We start from the raw sequence: 19,219 nt of genomic DNA on the forward strand, positions 1-19,219 counted from the left end.
CTACACCTAACGAAGTGTTGGAGCAACGGGTGATTCGACGCGGCAACTCGATGGTGCCTCAAGTCCTGGCCCGCTGGACTGGTCAACCGCCCGAGTTCGCCACCTGGGAAGATCGGGACGAGCTCCCGCAGCACTTCCCAAAAGCTTCAGCTTGGGATCAAGCTGCGTCTCAAGGGGAAGGGGATGTCACGCTCCCACCTGCAGAGGCATCCAAAGGGCAGCCCACTGGCATCCTGGCTGGGCCGGAGCGACCGCGTCGTCCAACCCAGCCCAACAGCCGCTACGCGGCCCACATCTGGGACACCACTAGACAGGTTAAGAAGAAGCGAATCCCTCCTGCGTGAGGTGACGAGAAACGACTAGGCTGTAGGCGGCGGCTCTCCTCCTGGATCCCCTTTCTTCTCCTTCAGAACCCTAGAACTCTTTCAGATTGTGACAATTACTTGTATCCAGTAAATTCATCCCACTGGGAGCGTAACAAAAACTATCAAGCAAGAATGAGAACAGCATCGCTCTTGACCCCTGCAAAAAGGAAAACGTCGCGCTTGACAAAACCACCAACGTACGCCGTCCCGCGCACCTGCTTGACTGCTTTGGATGCGGCGGCCGATGGGATAAGCAGTTGAGCGCCGCGTCACCCAACCTCCCTGACATTTTGGCCTAACGGAAAAGGCCTGGGCACACCATGCCGCCGATCGATCGATGGAGGCACAGCAAGTGGCGTGCGTGCGACGACGGTGCAAGGTACAACGAAACGGCGTACGCACGTAACGCGACCGATGCTTACGCGCGCCATGGTCGCCCGGCCCGATCGGTCGGGGCAGCGCCACATGCCACGGAGGCTCCGTCACGTGCTGCCCCTGCCCGGGCACTCGATCATTATTTATTTATTAACCGGTAAACCACTTTTTATCAACAAATGCATCAGTTGACACTACTAGCCAGACACGGAAGAGCATCAGGTGTAAATAAATTAAATGACGTTCGAGATCCCAAGCTTTTGTGTTGATCCATTGCTGGAGGAGCATCACGTTTAATAAGATACTATCACATCACATTTTGCTGCCACTTGCAGTTTGATTTGATTTGATTTTGCAGGTACGTCGTTTTTAGGGGAGGGTCCTACGCACTCGCGCACCGGATACGTGCGTACGTCCGCCCTCGTGCTGAGCAGGCCGACTCTAGTGGTGCATCTTTACTGTATCCTGGCAACGACATGCATGATCATCACAAGACCTTTAATCTGTGACCTCACTCCTCTGTCTATATATCTGGGCGCTTATATGAGCTGTTGGGCGGCCATATCCTTCGCCGGTTCTCCTCCTGCCTGCCTGCCTAGAGGTTCGTTCAAACAGATTCGCTTAGCACAGCTCGACGACGTAGCAGAAAAAGAGAACCAGAGAGGAGCGATCAGTTAGCAATGGCTTCCTCGTCGCTGGACACGGAGGCGGGAGCCGGACCACAGCACAAGGCCGGCGGCGACAGCAGCGGGTACACCACGGCGGCCACCGCCCACGCAGTAGACACAGGTTCGTCGTGTAAACGTCAGTCTTAAATTGTAGTACGTGTCTGCTGCTGCTAGGTGATTGCTGATTAACCTCGAGATGCATGGCATGGCAATGGCATGCCGCGTGCTGAGCGCGTTGCAGATTCATGGCAGCAGGTTGGGCTGCTGCTGGTGACGGGGTTCAACTGCGCCTATGTGCTCAGCTTCTCCAACCTGATGATGGTGCCGCTGGGGTGGGGCTGGGGCGCCGCCTGCCTGCTGCTCCTCGCCGCCGCCGCCTGGTACGCCAACTGGCTCCTCGCCGGCCTCCACGTCGTCGACGGCCAGAGGTTCATCCGCTACAGGGACCTCATGGGCTTCGTCTTCGGTACGCAGCTAGAGTTTCTTTTTTTCTTTTCCAAAAAGCGTTCTAGCTAGGCTGACTAAATGACTTGAGAGCTTCGTGACTAATTATAATGGAGAACGAAATGCATCCGACACGTCCTCACTGATTATGCTCTGCTTGCTGTGCGTGTGAAGGGAGGAAAATGTACTACCTCACCTGGTTCCTGCAGTTCACCACCCTGCTCCTGGGAAGCATGGGCTTCATTCTACTCGGCGGGAGAGCACTCAAGGTTTACCACTCTCGATCGGCCATCACCACTTTATAATATTTTTCTCTCAATACAAACTTCATACTACTGGTAGTAATATTTCCATACACACAACAGCATGATTATTGGTTGATCATGAGTCAAAATAGCATTAGCGCGAGCAACTTGCACGATTAACTAATAACCCGAGTCAACGTGCGTCGGTGCGTGCGTGCGTTGCTTTGCACCTGCAGGCGATCAGCGCGGAGTTCACCCAGACCCCTCCGCGGCTGCAGTGGTTCATCGCCGCCACGGGGTTCGTCTACTTCGCCTTCGCCTACTTCGTGCCCACCATCTCCGCCATGCGGAACTGGCTGGCCACCTCCGCCGCGCTCACCATCACCTTCGACGTCGCGCTGCTGGCCGTCCTCGTCAGAGACGGTACTGGTGGAGTGGTGGTGACCACGCGCATATATTGCGTGCATGCATTTCATTCCTTTCGACAGCGAGAGCTCGCCGAGGTTGTTGTAACGAATTGTGTACGTGCGATAGGTCGGTCGAACTCGCGGCGGGACTACGCCGTCCACGGGACGGAGGCGGAGAAGGTGTTCAACGCGCTGGGCGCGGTGGCGGCGATCCTGGTGTGCAACACCTCGGGCCTGCTCCCGGAGATCCAGTCGACGCTGCGGAAGCCGGCGGTGGGCAACATGCGGCGGGCGCTGGCGCTGCAGTACACGGTGGGCGCGGCGGGGTACTACGGGATCAGCGTGGCCGGGTACTGGGCGTACGGCGCCGCCGCGTCCGAGTACCTGCCCAACCAGCTCTCCGGCCCGCGCTGGGCCTCCGTGCTCATCAACGCCACCGCCTTCCTCCAGAGCATCGTCTCGCAGCACGTACGTGAACTCGACCGATCCGTCTCATCTGCTCAATCTACATGACTACATAGGTAACGTTGGTGATGATGGCGGTGCAGCTGTTCACGGTGCCGATCCACGAGGGCATGGACACGGGGCTGCAGAGGCTGGAGGAGGGCATGTTCTCGCGCTACAACATGACGCGCCGCCTCTTCGCCAGGGGGCTGCTCTTCGGGGTCAACGTCTTCGTCACCGCGCTCTTCCCCTTCATGGGCGACTTCGTCAACCTCTTCGGCTCCTTCGCGCTCTTCCCGCTCACCTTCATGTTCCCCAGCATGATCATCCTCAAGATCAAAGGGGAGTGCGACGGGAGATGGGGCAGGCTCTGGCACTGGGGCGTCATCGTCGTCTCCTCGGCCGTCGGCCTCGCCACCTCCGCCGCCGCCGTCAGATTGATCCTGCACAACGCCAGCGTCTACCGCTTCTTCGCCGACACCTAGAGCACGACTATCCCGCCGCGCAGGACGGCAGGATGATGATGCAGTGCGTGCGCCCAACCGTGACATAACAGTACTACTAATACCACCACCAGATCATCGTATCCGTGTCAATTCGTGGGCACGTTAGCATGCCAAACGTGACACTAAAATAGCAGTACACATATTAGTAGTAAGTGGTGAACCACCTGCATTGGACGCCATTTGAGCAAGAAGCAACTTGCATTTCGAAACGAAAACCGAAGATAAAATAAAATAAAATAATGCCACTTCCCCTTGGAAGAAGATCACTGCGGGCGGATTTGTACAGACGCATCAATCAATCAATCAAAAAACAAGCATATCCCGGTTGAAACGGCAGCTCAAGAACGAATTCTCTAACCCTCGAGTCAGATCACACATCCATCCATATGTACTCACGTTGCAACTTGCAAGTACCACACACAAAGATCCATCAGCGGCAGTTTCTCGTTTTCTTTTCATTTCTCTTTTTTTGTTGTTTTCGCATGCCAATGGCCCTTGAAAACCTGCATCTGTTTCCTCCGGCTGGAGTTTGGATCATTCCTGGGTGGGTGTAGATACTCGAGACCGGCCCCTGCTCCCGTCTTTGGAGCGGCGGCGGATTCATCGGCCCTGCAGAACTCGACACAGACACAGACCGATGCCTGGCGTAATCTCCGAGAGCCGATCGAGCCCTTCATGGACCGAGCTTTGGAGAGCTTGCAATCCATCGTCGTCCAGTGTGACGCAGGGGTGGTGGTCTCCAGTAACGCCACCCATTCGCAATGATCCAAACCACCACTTGCTAATATAGCTTTATTCTGGTGGTAATTGGACTCCGACAGATTGGACATGACTCCAAAGTCTGTCCACATTCACAGCAGGTCTGCAAAGCAAATGCTTTGTTAGAAATGATGTTGACGCCGACGTTTCAACCCACGCACAAAAAACAGAAAATGATTTCCCAAGAAGCAACAACAAATGCGCTAATCCACTCACCTGGTGTCCACAGCCAAAAGCCATGTCTTTCGGGTTCACAAGGCAGATAGGGCACACCTGCAGATGAGTAATAATAATATGTTAGTAAGACAACCGAGACTGCAAATTTTCTGCATAAGGAAATAGGAAATCCAAGATCAAGCGACATCTGAAATCACGACAGATGAACCTTTTACCTGATTATCATAAGCAGAAGACGGTGCGGCAGGGGCCGCAGTATGTGCTGTTTCATAGGGAGGATACGCTGATGAAGATGTACTAGGCTGAGGTTTACTAAAGCTTTTAGATCCATAGGAATAAGCATCGTGGCTTCCACCAGGGGGAGGCAGAGGAACCCTTTCTGGAGCCTTCATAGAACGACGACTGTTTGCCACAATGATAGAAGTCAGTGCATATTTCAGAATGAATAAAAAAAATAACGAATCAAGCACTTGAAAGGGGTGGGGGAGCATATACCCTAATATTCCTAATTCAACAGTTGCTTTGTACTGTTGTGGTATCTCCATCAAGGCTGAAAGTGCAAACGCTGCCTCTTTTCTTGATTGTGGCATGTTTTTAGACATTATCTCCGAGAAGTTGACAAACTGGGCAAGTAACAGATTCTCAGTGTTACAATGGCGTCAGTCGGTCAAGGTTCAGAAAAGGAAAAACATATGACATCAATCATATCAGATCTTTTATCACTACGTTCCCCTGTGACTTACTTGAAAATTATCAAAAGCCCGGGCAGGAATATTGTCATCAAATTCCTTCATCATGTCCCATGGGCCATCACCAACTCCTACTAACACAATAGATAGCGGCAGTTCACTGCATACAAAAAAACTGAAGCGATGAGCAACATCCATGACATGGGAGGGCAATAAATTTAGTGCACACAATAAAGCAAGTAGTCACTGCAAAAATGAGGGTGAGGTGCACATCACTCTGAACATATCAAAACATTATAACGAAGGTAATATTGAGGACTAACCTGGCCCTCACAATGGCATCAACAGTCTTTTGCTCTTGGGAACTCAGCTGCCCAGATGCAGTATCTACACTCCTTGTGACCTAAGTAAAGTACACAAGTTAACAAGAGAACATAAAGAACATACCAGTTTCGAGGTTTATACAGCAGAGAGAACATGGAAAATATGACAACCGCAAATATCAACTATTTGATCAAGTGCGAAGAGGACAGTTTGACACTAGAGTACAGGGTACATATTTCAGATTAATAAAAGAAGGATACATATCCTGGGAGAATAATTACGATTTCGCAAACACATAAATATCGAGTTGAAGTTCTTCAAAAGTTATACAGCTTTTACCAGATATAGGAGTTTGATCTTCAAATAAAAGTTATATAGCTTTTTACCAGATATAGAAGTTTTCTTCTGTTATATGTTTATTATTATACATAACAGCACTCCAGATATGCATACAGACAAACAGTCATGCCTATGTTAACAGAACAAGAAAAAAAGCATCTTGCAGTTGGAATGCAACAATTCTGAATGAAGCATGTCTAGAATGCCCACTGCTCAGAAGTCAGAACTAGCAACTGTGCAATTACATGTCCCATCAGAAGAGGGGAAAGTGTTAACATAGTACCTGTCCGTCAGCAATTATCAGCAGAACATGGTACTGCCCACCACTTTGCTCCACGATGGTCATAGCCATCTCAATTATTGGTGCAAAAGATGTCGGTCCTGTTCAAAATCAACATTAATACTCAGAACTAACACACCAATCAAACCTACTTGAAAGACAATAGGGTGACTTAAGCTTACCAGCCAAGCGCAAATGTGGAACGAGCTCCCTGTATCGCTCAAGAGCTTCTGAGAATCCATTGCACGGTCTCTCATCAGGGTAAAAACAGAATACGTCTTGGTCATGTGTAGATGCTGAAAAAAGCAAATAAATGGGCATGGTTTAGATAAATCGTCACAGTGGTGAGAAATGATCAACTATTACATGATCTTTACCATCTCCAAATCCGAAGCAGGGAATCAAGTTATCTTCATCAAACTTAGACAATGTCTGTCCAAGAATCGAGATTCCTTGTTCATAAGGATTTGGCACATTGCTAATGTGATGTAAACTACGTCCATGGAAGGAGAATTTGCCTGATAAAGGGAACAAATCATTAGCATCAGGATCGGTGGAACCGATTATTGGGAATAAAGCAAACAGGTGGTTCACAAGCACTAACCTGTCCATTCATTGCTCTTTGTGAAATCAATACCCACGATGAGATTCGAAGACTCGAGTCCAGCTTGAGCTAGAGCATCAGTAACCTGCAAACACATTATCAATTCTTAACTATCCAAATTTTGAAAATCAATTGTTTGTTTATGTGCCTGAATCTTATACTATTGACACTGAAGCCAGTACACAGAAAGAACGCCAGAACCTAACAGAAGTTGGTGAACAAACTTCTGATTGGTAAGCTACTAGTTGCAGTAAGAAATGCAGTGGGCCATACTTGCGAAACCGATAGGAAAGTATGATGCACAGATTTAATCAGGAAAGTGAATCAGTCACTGTCAGGCAAACTGCACCACGCTGTGACAATATACAGGCATCTACTAGTCGATACATTTGGCGACTGAGCATCCCAGAACTTGAGGCGATAGATCATTGCCACTCATGGTCATTATCCTGTTTGAGAAGACCAAGCAACACACACCAACTAGTACAAGCAAACATAATTACCAAGTTGGCAACCACCCAATAAACATGTATAATTCTTGTGGTGAGCTGCGACCAACCAATTTTATTATCGTGTGCGGGAATCATTCATCAACAGTGATTGATGGTTGACCACGAGATTAACTTGTGATCTCGTTCCGATTCGGCGTGAACTCAATTCGGTTGACCAGCTAATGGAGCATATGCTGAACTCTCTAGAAATCTCGAATGGGCTGCAGATTGACCGACTACGAAGCACAAATCGGCGGCGCCACCAACTTCCCAGCAATCCGAAGATGCGAAACCAGGGACTCGGCTACCACGCACGAATTCACTATTCCGATCTACTCAAATCCAGACGAACACTCGCGAAATTGCAGCCGCTGCTTGAACTAATAATAATCCCAACAAACTCGAAATCACACACGGGTACATACCTGCTCCACGGACCGGAAGTCGTCGGCGATCCGCGAGTAGCGCCTGTCGAGGCGCGGCTTGTTGGCCGCTCCCGCCCGCGCCGGCGGCGGCTGCGCGGCGACGGGCGCGGGCTGGTACGCCGGGTACGGCGCGGCGTAGCCCCCCTGCTGCGGCGGCGCGCCGTAGTAGCCGCCCTGCGCGTCCTGGCCGGCGCCGTACGGGTACCCTCCTGCCCCCGGCGGCCCCCACTGCGGCGCCGCCGGCTGCTGGAAGGACGCCGAGTGCGCGTACCTCCCGTTCCCGCTCCCGTCCCCCCGCGACTCGCTCTTCGAATGCCCGCCCCCCATGCCTCTCTCCCGCTCTGTGTCTGTCCCTCCGCCCTCGCCTGAAGAGTAGTAGATGGGTATCTCCGCAGATCAGAACGCGGTGGCGGTGGAGGCGGTGGCTGCTGTAGCAACGGCGGCCGGGAAGACCAGATGGGGACGCGACCGCGGCGACGGCTTGGAGGTTTGTAGAGTCGCGAGGATGCTTCCTGTGTGCTTCGTTCGCCGCCTGCCTCGGCCGGGCCCCGGGGATGCGTCCTGTGCTGGGCTGCTGTTCGCTTGGCTGACGGTGGTTGGAGTTTTGATTTGGCTGGGTGTCTTTTTGGGGGGCGGAGGCCGGAGGATGCGTATATATCCATTTCAAAAAAAAAAAGAAGGAGTATATATCCAGCGGGTCGTGCGGTCCACATCTCCCACACGCCTAGCGGTCACGTGCAAGAAAACCCATCCCGGAGGAAACTGCTCGCCACCTGCCACTGCTCTTGCTCTTGCTACGTGGAATCTTCGCATCGTGATCCTCGAAAGCGAGCCAGCTTTCCGCTCGAATGTTATTTAGGGTAGCTTTCGAAAGATATATAGGCAGCTAGGCAAGTGATAAATGACATCCTTCCTTCTGCGTACAGTGGTCTGTTCACTCTACTGATTTAGGAGTATTTATTTTACAATTATATCAGATTTAAGATGTCTTTTGATTGTTTTTCCTTAAAAATAGTACAGTAATAAAGTGGAGAAAAAATATACTCTGCACGAAATTGTTTGTCGAAATGTCCTTTGTGTATTTGGATTTTGCAGATTAAACATCTGGTACCTCACTGGTTATGCGACCGGAGCACACACGGTTTAGTGTACTACTGAGTCGCACTTAATGGTTTGTAGGGTATGGCAATTTTAAGTTACCAAAGGAGGTTAAATATGCAAGGACACGAGAATAAATGTGTGGTTGTATGGTTAAGAGGGCAATGGTACCCCACAAAAGAAGAAGAGGGTAGTGGTACCTCGGCAGATAAGGAGCAGTGGTACCTCGGCAGACAAGGAGAGGGCAGTGTGCATGTGGTGACATCGTCAATCTCAAAACTTGTGTTGGCTCAGTCTCTTACATGCTCATAAGGGGCAAGGGTGTGATATGTGCATATAGAGGGATGAGTGTAATGTGTGTGCTTGTGTGCGTTTGCCGTCTATATTGTGTTTCTAAAACAAAATATGCGAGGGCACCATGATGACTAACCACCAACTGTACGTGGGCTAGGTTTTCTAGATGGAATCGTTGCTTTTTATTCGAAGACCTCGGATAAATCTGAGATCATAGCATTCCTAATACATCCTAGAAATTTATGAAGCCACGTTCTCAAAAGCTCATTACATCAACCTTCTCTTACTAATTTGCAGACCATCCATCCCATCGCACTTGAACCTGCTAAACGGAGACCTGCAGATTCTTCACCTCTTCTACAAATGGTTCAACCTTGACTTGAGCTTATTGACCATCCCTATGTAGTCCAATTCCAGTACTAGCTCATGGATACTCCCCCCCCCCCAACCTCGACCGACAGGTTCACCACTCGCTGGAAGCATGCAACTCTGCTAGCTCTGTTTCTGTGGTGGACAACAGAAAAAAGTACACTCTGGCGATGAATGAGCCATGATGATCCCGAAGAATTGCACCCCTAGCACCTATGGATCCATCCTTAGATAGCGCTCTGTCTGCATTTGCCATAATCCAACACGCATCTGGGGGAAGCCATCACATGGATTACTTTGTTGGTGTAATCACCTGCTCGAGATAGTGTTCGTCATGCCATTCCTTCACACAAAATGGCACTTTTTTAGCTGCGATGACCGCGTCACATATTTGCCCTCCATCCTTCAACCCCATTCTTGACCATCAATAGTTAGTAGAGTTTCAGCACCGATCATCCAAGGCACCAGCACACCATCTTCTACCACCACGTGTGTCACCGTCCTAGACTTGATGTCATTGGGGGCAATGCCTTACCTTACCCCTCCAATCAACACATTCATTGTCACCATCCCTTTCTCTTCCATCGCCCATCCGAGTGAATGTTGGATCACCACTGTTTCGCTACCTTCTTCTACGTCTACGGTGGTTCCTCCATACAAGATCCACCATCAGCTCCCCTGCCTTTTCTAATGCATGGGTTGTCTCCTCTCACTACTTATCGACCCATCCATAGCTCCACCCCACCGGCCGCCTATGACCGGCATAATTACAGCTTCATCTCGTTGCTCTGTCCTAACTAGCTAGCTACCACCACCATCAGCATGTCCATTGGTCGTACATCTCACTAAATACGGGGACATCCAGTTATTCCTCGGTAATTGCTAACACCCCATACATAACCCTAACCGCTCAAGCCTTTGCCCCTCAACCTATGGCGAGCTCATGTGTGCTAAATGAGAAGAAGAAATAAGAGAAATAATATTCATTTGGTAAGAAATTTGTGTTGCCACAGAATTTAAAAAAACAACCATATGACTATTGGCATAACCCCAAATTTTCATGCTCGAGTCTATGAGAAGAAAAGAAGGGAAGGGGGAGATTTTATGAGAGCATCTTGTGTTGTTTGTGCTTTTCTACGGACATGTTTGTTTTTATCAAGTTGTACTACATGCCTATATCTGATGTTGTTATTTATTTTTATTTTATTATGATACAAGTATGAATTGTTTCCAACATTTTGAACATAATATACACTTTTCCATTTTATAAATATTATAGCTATAGGTTTGATTAGCCTCCTAAGAGGATACTTGGATTGGGGCATCTTATGCATGCTCACCGATATTGAACTCAACGGGTGGCGGGAGCAAACACAATTTACTCCCCATATAAACTGGGTCTAGGATCCATGGATATTTTCCCACTATGATCCACACGTTTACTCGGTTTTCTCACCAAGAAACACAAATCACTACGATCCATTAGGGTGCAATGTTTTGGCTCTCAAGCACCAAATACCTGGTACGGGAAATATTTTTTAAACTTCCATATCATTGTAGAAAACCGTCAAAAACATCAGTCATGCATGTTATGATGTTCTTTACCATTGCACAAAAAAAAATCAAAATTAGAATGGCATGTTGTACAAAAAAAACCAAGCTATAGGGATTGTAAAAGCAAATTCAAATCTATAGAAACACAACCAAACTTCTCGCAACCATTTAAATTGTTTCATGGCAATTTATCAGTTCAACAAACATGTAGATTACATTTTTTCCGATAAAGGGAATATATTAATATCGACATGTAGATTACTTCAGGTGCAACCACACGGCCATCTCTCCTATATAGTCTTCTTATTAATGAGAAAATGAGCTTTTACATCACTAAACACAAAAGTATAATTTAAATCAATACTTAAGAAATTACAACCAAAATTCAAGAAACAACAATCGGAAAGATCGAAAGGGCCAAGCCTATTATATGTATTTCAAAAATAGTAATCCAGCTCGATTTTTTTGGTGTTTTTGACAAAAAAATATATATCAAAAAACTATTTTAACCACTAGGAGCACTTGTATCCGGGAACGAAAGGTTTTTTCGTAAATCGTACCTAGTACTCCCTCTGTAAAGAAATATAAGAGCGTTTGGATCACTACTTTAGTTATCTAAACACTCTTATATTTATTTACAGAGGGAGTACTTACTTCCTAGGGTATAGTACAGTATTTCTACTTCATGTCATGTATAGCCTCGTGATTCTCTCAAAAGGAGTCCATCGCAAAAAAAAAAAAGGAGAGAGAGAACATGAAAATAAAAAGGTTGATAGCTTTTGGCACAGTGAGCATGTGTGCTTTGTGCTTTTTGAGCGTGCACATTTGTTTGTATTAGGTTGTACTACATGCCTACATCTACATGTGATGGTGATATCAGATCCAATCCTCCAAAAGTATACATTTAATACTTAATAGCGAGCGATTAGTTAAAGAAAGCTTTTCTGAAACGAGGGCAGTTAAAGAAAAACTTGGTAGTACTAGTAAATTTGCTTTCCGGTTGTTATTTATTGATCACACATGGCGTGCCTTGTTGAATCAAAAGAGTTTGTTCAACTACACGCAAGTCTTGACATTCTCAGCAACTTCATCCATTCTCTACCTATTCAACCCTACCTAACTCTTATAATAACCTACCAAGGGTTGGTTGCTCACATTTGTTTTCATTGACATAGTATACATCTACGGTGGGTACTGTCCACCTCCATATATTGTACACTATCCTTTTGCATAAGTAATTTCATCTCGTTTGACTGTCCGACCTTGACGCATCCCTCTCTTCGAGATCACGTACGTCCCTCCCCGGCAATTTCCTCGGCTCCGCTTCCAACGGCAGGCTCCCCGGCAGTTGCGACCGTTGATTCATCTAGTTGCTCATGGTTTCAATTTCAACTGAACAAATTTGTCTCGTTGCCATTCGGCGACTTTGACGCAGCAGCGCGCTAATTTAACCCAAACAAACGTGAAGTTTAACGAGCGTTTTTCTCAAATTGCATGGCTAGTGGGATGGTCTTGCTACACAAGTGGTTGTATTATGCCGAAGAAATATGTAGCAACTTGTTGTGCTCAGTGAGTTGTACGTGCATGCATGTCATGTCATTTTCCCTTGACTGTGCCCGCTGAAAGGTCCAGTGTTACGTCACAGGGCCTGTACGCGCGCATCACTGTGGCTCCGTAAGCAACCGAATGGCGAATACTAATACAGAATACGATATTACGATGGATACATGCATACTGTTTTCAAACAGAGGATGTATTACGATGACTAGGTACTCACGCGTTGTTGGTTGTCAGCGACGTGCGTGCTCTACCGCATTTTGTCTCGAAGCGACACTGCCAGTCCAGCTATGGTATGTACTCTCATCTTTTTACTCCGCATATAAAATTTGTTTGAATTCTGCATAAAGTTTATCCAATTTATTTACAATACTAAAGGTATATAGTAGGAGTATGAAAATTAATTTCATGATGCATCTAATGATATCGAATTTGTATTGCGACTACTGATTTTTTTTCCCTATACAGCTGATCAAACTTTACGAAGTTTGATTTTAGATAAATTTTATACACAGACTAAGAAAGGGAGGGAATACATATATTTGCATATTTGCATTTCGGTCCTGGAAAACATCACAATTGACACAAGGTATACTGAAAATTGATAAGGTGGAGCGGTGCGACACATGTATACGCCAGTACAATGGGCTGTGGATATGTATGACAATGACTCGTACATATCTAAATACTTAGCGCAGAAGGAACCAAGGCTGTGTTTACCGGTTCCGTATGCCATTGCAGCAGCCGGGGAGATGACCGATCAGGCTACTCTTTTTCATCATCAATTCATCTTATCATCCGCACCGCTAATAATAATAAAAAACGAGATCAATCTGGGCTAGACTAGCCTTGACATTTTTTTATAGAAGAAAACTTCATGAGCATCAAATGTTCAAGCCAAGACTTGAAACCTGATGGGCTGGCTGCGAACTCTCACGCCTTGTCAACTGAGTAGCTCAGTTCTCGGCACCGCTAATAATCAAACCCTAATAAAGCGCGGCAAATAATCTAATCCCCTCCTGCAGGTTGGCGCAGCCGTCTCATTATGTTGCGTGTCAGATTATAAACTGCATTCGGTAATTTATCAGAGGGGCTTAATCCTGCCTTCTAGGAAGCTTAATTAAGACAGCAGCATGAAGGACCTACAAATGCCGAGTCGCTGACTACGCCGTAAAAATTGGGAAAGTAAATGGAAACTGCACGATAGGGGAAAAGGCTTTTGTCATTGGCCACTTCAGGAACGAGGTTGGCAACGAAGGCAAGTCACCTTTTGCCGCCGCCGCGCAAATGGACGGCACGTGGCAAAATTTTGTGTTTTGACCCTTTTTTGATACCTATTCAAGATCTGACTTTAGTTTGAATTTTTTTCGAGATCTGACCCTTTTGCTACCGTTAGGGTCTATGGCGGTAGGATATAACTGCCTACCGTCAAGGCCCCTGACGGTAGAGTTGCATGCCCTACCGTAAAATTTTGCTAAGTATTGAACACAGTGCTTGCTCGTGCCGGTAGGGTTGTACATGCTACCGCCATTATGTTTGGCGGTAGGGATGTTTCCTACCGCCAAGGTCCCTGGCGGTAGGCTGTTACACCCTACCGCCATGAACCCTGGCGGTAGCAAAAGGGTCAGATCTCGATTTTTTTAAACTAGGATCAAATCATGAATAGATATTAGAAAAATGTCAAAACACGAAATTTTGCCACGACACATTCCCTGCATAGGATGTCACTACGTATGTATCGTCGCTGACCGGAGGAGAACGACATGCGCCGCTGCGCGCACTGCTGTAGTCTGAAACCGGACGCCGGTTTTGCTCGAGATTGATGCCTTGGCTCTGCTGGGAGCGTTTTACCTTTCACTATCAGTTGCTATGTGACTTTTCGAAACACGCTTATGTCTATCCGTCTGACTAGACCTGCTGTTCTCCATTCTATGTATAATTTGATTTGATGAGAGGGAATAAGAAAGTGAATCTATCTCATATCTGGTCAATGTATATGTGTTGGTCAACCAACTCAAGAAGTGAGGGAGTGTTATTTACACGTGGGGAGAAACTACTCGTTTTGTGGCTGAAATAATGGCATCTCCAAGGCTGAACCGGCCCTAATCATCCACCAAGCGGATCCACACGTGTTCTCGTTCGGCTCCAGCTACCCGCATTTATGCCAGTGTGAGCGACCGCTCTGCACTGACAACGGCCCAGAGCAGACGGAATCTCTCACTAGCGCTGACATTGAAGCCTCGCGTCGGCTGCTGCACGCCCAGTTAAACACGTGTCATTGTCTGCCACCATTAAAGTCGCATATATGCCGAGAAACCTACTCCGGCCACACATCCGTTCGCGAGTCAGACGACATTAAACACAACGCTGGTTGACTCTTCGCGTCCACCGTCTATTTAAACGAGGCTATACGCTGGCAAGAACCGCACCACACCTCCGCTCCCCATATCCTCCTTGCGCCATATTCTCCACTCTCTCCATGGCATCCGGCGCGTAGGAAGAGGGGTCCTCATCATAAAAACCGCCTGCCGGATATGAGCGAGGCAGCTCACTGCTCCACCCCCTTGCCGTCTCCATGAGCAGGCGTGACAAGACTCGTGAAGTGAAGGTGCGGTCTCTGTTGAGGAAGAATAGAACACGGGAGACAGATCGGCCCACTTGGGACACCAGGCCATGCTGCTCCCATGCCCTACTCATTCTCGGAGGAGTCCGCGACCTATCCGTCGCCGATGGACATGAGGTCCACGATGCAAATGGAGGAACCAACACTGTTGTTGTCCCACCGACGCGGCCAAACAGTGTTTGGCGGCACGTAGGACGAGCAACTGGTGGTGTTCTGGTCCGCGGTCACTTGCACTGTCAGCATCGTGTCCGCAACCAGCTACACCACCTGTGTGTTGCGAGTGGCGGCTTGAGCGCGGGCGACCTCGTAAAACGCCTGCTGCTCGACGACAAAGTTGGAGTTCACCGCGGTCATGGCCGCCACGGCTTCCTCGCTCACTTGCTCACTATTGATCTGGCCTTCCGCCAGCGGGTGCTGCTCGAGGAGGATCGCTGCTCTTCATGCACCTGCTGGAACAGTGACATCGGTGCCGACGCAGGCTGCTCCTCCGCCATGGCCGTGTTGAAGTGCGCATGCGCCTACTCCTTGGTCAAGCCAACATGCACCGGCACGGGCTCCAATGTTGAGTCATTGTTAGAGCACGTCTCCATCGTGGGGTCGTCGTCGTCAAAGACCTCGGGGGAGCTGGTCGGCATCTCGACCTCAATCCGTCTCGCACGGCGGCTCTGCCGTGCAGCGACAAGGGCGGCGATCTCGTGCTTCATCTCCGTCGACATGCTCTCCCACACAGCGTTTCGCTCACGGTCATGGTGGATGTGGTGCACAAAAGAAGGATGTGGAGTGGATGGGGTTGTGGCGGGCTGTTTGTCGGGTGTGGCCGCCTTTAAATAGTGGATGCCAATGAGGCCAAACGTCCGAGTGCATCAACGTGCGGGCGCCGGAGTTGATTAGCAACGAGAGAGAGAGAGAGAGAGAGAGAGAGAGAGAGAGGAGTGCGTCTTCATACCCTTGAACATCGCTAAGCGGAAGCGTTACAAGAACGCGGTTGATGGAGTCGTACTCGCGACGATTCAAACCGCAGAAGATTCGATCTAGCGCCGAACGGACGGCGCCTCCGCGTTCAACACACGTACAGCCCAGGGACTTCTCCTCCTTCTTGATCCAGCAAGGGGAGAGGAGAAGTTGAGCGAGAACTCCGACAACACGATGGCGTGATGGTGGTGGAGCTCGTGGTTCTCCAGCAGGGCTTCGCCAAGCACTACGGAGGAGGAGGAGATGTATGAGGAGGGAGGGGCTGCGCTAGGGGAAGGGTACGGCTGCCCTCCCACCCCCTCACTATATATAGGGGAAAGTGGAGAGGGGGTCGGCCCCTCTAGATGGATCTAGAGGAGGGGGCTGCGGCCAGGGGAAACCCTAGATGGGTTTGGGCGCCCCCACCCCTAGGAAACTTCCCCCCCAAGCCGGGAGGGGCGGCTGCCCTAGGGGTGGCGCCCCCACCTCTCCAGGTTACGTGAGATGGGGTGGGAGGGGAGCACAACCCCTTAGTGGGCTGGTGTGCCCCCTCCCCTTGGCCCACAAGGCCCCCCAATGCTTGCTGGGGCCTCCGAAACCCCTTTCGGACACGCTGGTCGTCACCCGGTACCTCCGGAACAATTCTGGACTCCAATACCCTTCGTCTAATGTGCCGATCTTCACCTCAGACCATTTCGGAGTTCCTCGTCATGTCCAGGATCTCATCCGGGACTCCGAACAACCTTCGGTAACTACATACTATTCCCATTACAACTCTAGCGTCACCGAACCTTAAGTATGTAGACCCTACGGGTTCGGGAACCATGCAGACATGACCGAGATACCTCTCTGGCCAATAACCAATAGCGGGATCTGGATACCCATATTGGCTCCCACATGTTCCATGATACGTCCATTTTGCATCATGCTTTTATATCAATATTTATTGCATTATGGGCTGTTATTACACATTATATATCAATACTTATCGTTATTCTCTCTTATTTTATAAGGTTTACCATGAAGAGGGGGAATGCCAGCAGCTGGAATTTTGGCTGGAAAAGGAGCAAACATTGGAAACCTATTCTACACTGCTCCAAAAGACCTAAAACTCCACGAAACCTATTTTTGGATTTAATAAGAATTATTGAGCGGAAGAAACACCTCAGAGGGCCCACACCCTGTCCAGGAGGGTGGGGGCGCGCCCACCCCTACTGGGCACGCCCCCTGTCTCCTAGGCCCCTTGGTGGCCCCCCGGTGTCTATCTTCTGCTATATGAAGGTTTTCATCCTGGAAAAAATCGTGGGCAAGCTTACGGGAGAAACTCCGCCGCCATGAGGCGGAACTTTGGCGGAACCAATCTAGAGCTCCGGCAGAGCTGTTCTGCCGGGGATACTTCCCTTCGGGAGGGGGAAATCATCACCATCGTCATCACCAACGATCCACCCACCGGGAGAGGGTCAATCTCCATCAACATGTTCATCAGCACCATTTCCTCTCAAACCCTAGTTCATCTCTTGTATCCAATCTTGTATCCAAAACCACAAATTGGTACCTGTGGGTTGCTAGTAGTGTTGATTACTCCTTGTAGTTGATACTTATTGGTTTACTTGGTGGAAGATCATATGTTCAGATCCTTAATGCATATTATTACACCTCTGATTATGAACATGAATATGCTTTGTGAGTAGTTACGTTTGTTCCTGAGGACATGGGTGAAGTCTTGCTATTAGTAGTCATGTGAATTTGGTATTCGTTCGATATTTTGATGAGATATATGTTGTCTTTCCTCTAGTGGTGTTATGTGAACGTCGACTACATGACACTTCACCATTATTGGGCCTAGAGGAAGGCATTGGGAAGTAATAAGTAGATGATGGGTTGCTAGAGTGACAGAAGCTTAAACCCTAGTTTATGTGTTGCTTCGTTAGGGGCTGATTTGGATCCATATGTCTAATGATATGGTTAGGTTTACCTTAATACTTTTTTGTAGTTGCGGATGCTTGCAATAGGGGTTAATCATAAGTGGGATGCTTGTCCAAGTAAGGGCAGTACCCAAGCACCGGTCCACCCACATATCAAATTATCAAAGTACCGAACGCGAATCATATGAACGTGATGAAACTAGTTTGACGATAATTCCCATGTGTCCTCGGGAGCGCTCTTCTCATTATAAGAAATTTTCCAGGCTTATCCTTTGTTACAAAAAGGATTGGGCTACCTTGCTGCACTTTATTTACTTTCATTGCTTGTTACTCGTTACAATTTATTTTATCACAAAACTATCTATTACTTACAATTTCAGTGCTTGCAGAGAAAACTTTACTGAAAACCGCTTATCATTTCCTTCTGCTCCTCGTTGGGTTCGACACTCTTACTTATCGAAAGGACTACGATAGATCCCATACACTTGTGGGTCATCATTACACAATGATCTCATCGGATGAACCATGAAGTCGGGGATTCAATCAATCCCGTATACAATTCCCTTTGTCCATCGGTATGTTACTTGCCTAAGATTCGATCATCGGTATCCCTATAACTTGTTCAATCTCATTACCGGCAAGCCTCTTTACTCGTTCCGTAATGCAGGATCCCGTGGCTAACTCATTAGTCACATCGAGCTCATTATGATGATGCATTACCGAGTGGGCCCAGAGATACCTCTCCGTCACACGGAGTGACAAATCCCAGTCTCGATTCGTGCCAACCAAACAGACACTTTCGGAGATACCTGTAGTGCACCTTTATAGCCATCCAATTACGTTGTGAAGTTTGGTACACGCAAAGCATTCCTACGGTATTCGGGAGTTGCACAATCTCATGGTCTAAGGAAATGATACTTGACATTAGAAAAGCTCTTAGCAAACGAACTACACGATCTTGTGCTATGCTTAGGATTGGGTCTTGTCGATCACATCATTCTCCTAATGATGTGATCCCGTTATCAGTGACATCCAATGTCCATGGTCAGGAAACCAAAACCATATATTGATCAACGAGCTAGTCAACTAGAGGCTCACTAGGGACATGTTGTGGTCTATGTATTCACACATGTATTACGGTTTCCAGTTAATACAATTATAGCATGAACAATAGACAATTATCATGAATAAGGAAATATAATAATAACCATTTTATTATTGCCTGTAGGGCATATTTCCAACAGTCTCCCACTTGCACTAGAACCAATAATCTAGTTCACATCACTATGTGATTGTAATGAATCCA

General features: G+C 48.0%; 2 protein-coding genes across 2 annotated transcripts; one reads left to right on the forward strand and one right to left on the reverse strand.

Moving 5' to 3' along the window:
* The first annotated feature begins 1,290 nt into the window (after positions 1-1,290).
* On the forward strand, positions 1,291-3,699 carry LOC123071879 (probable proline transporter 2). The gene is made up of 6 exons (XM_044495448.1): positions 1,291-1,529; positions 1,650-1,874; positions 2,027-2,121; positions 2,334-2,520; positions 2,632-2,972; positions 3,053-3,699. The coding sequence occupies exons 1-6, from the start codon at positions 1,421-1,423 to the stop codon at positions 3,431-3,433; spliced, it is 1,338 nt and encodes a 445-aa protein (XP_044351383.1). The 5' UTR covers positions 1,291-1,420; the 3' UTR covers positions 3,434-3,699.
* Positions 3,651-8,175, reverse strand: LOC123071878 (E3 ubiquitin-protein ligase RGLG2). The gene is made up of 11 exons (XM_044495447.1): positions 7,543-8,175; positions 6,627-6,711; positions 6,400-6,540; positions 6,205-6,318; positions 6,026-6,123; positions 5,403-5,482; positions 5,134-5,239; positions 4,886-5,013; positions 4,606-4,792; positions 4,430-4,486; positions 3,651-4,316 (listed from the first exon to the last, which is right to left on the reverse strand). Exons 1-11 carry the CDS (start codon positions 7,867-7,869, stop codon positions 4,236-4,238), a joined length of 1,404 nt encoding a protein of 467 aa, XP_044351382.1. The 5' UTR covers positions 7,870-8,175; the 3' UTR covers positions 3,651-4,235.
* Between the last annotated feature and the right edge of the window lie 11,044 nt (positions 8,176-19,219).

The sequence above is a fragment of the Triticum aestivum genome, chromosome 3B (genome assembly GCF_018294505.1).
Source record: "Triticum aestivum cultivar Chinese Spring chromosome 3B, IWGSC CS RefSeq v2.1, whole genome shotgun sequence".
Classification (NCBI taxonomy): domain Eukaryota; kingdom Viridiplantae; phylum Streptophyta; class Magnoliopsida; order Poales; family Poaceae; genus Triticum; species Triticum aestivum.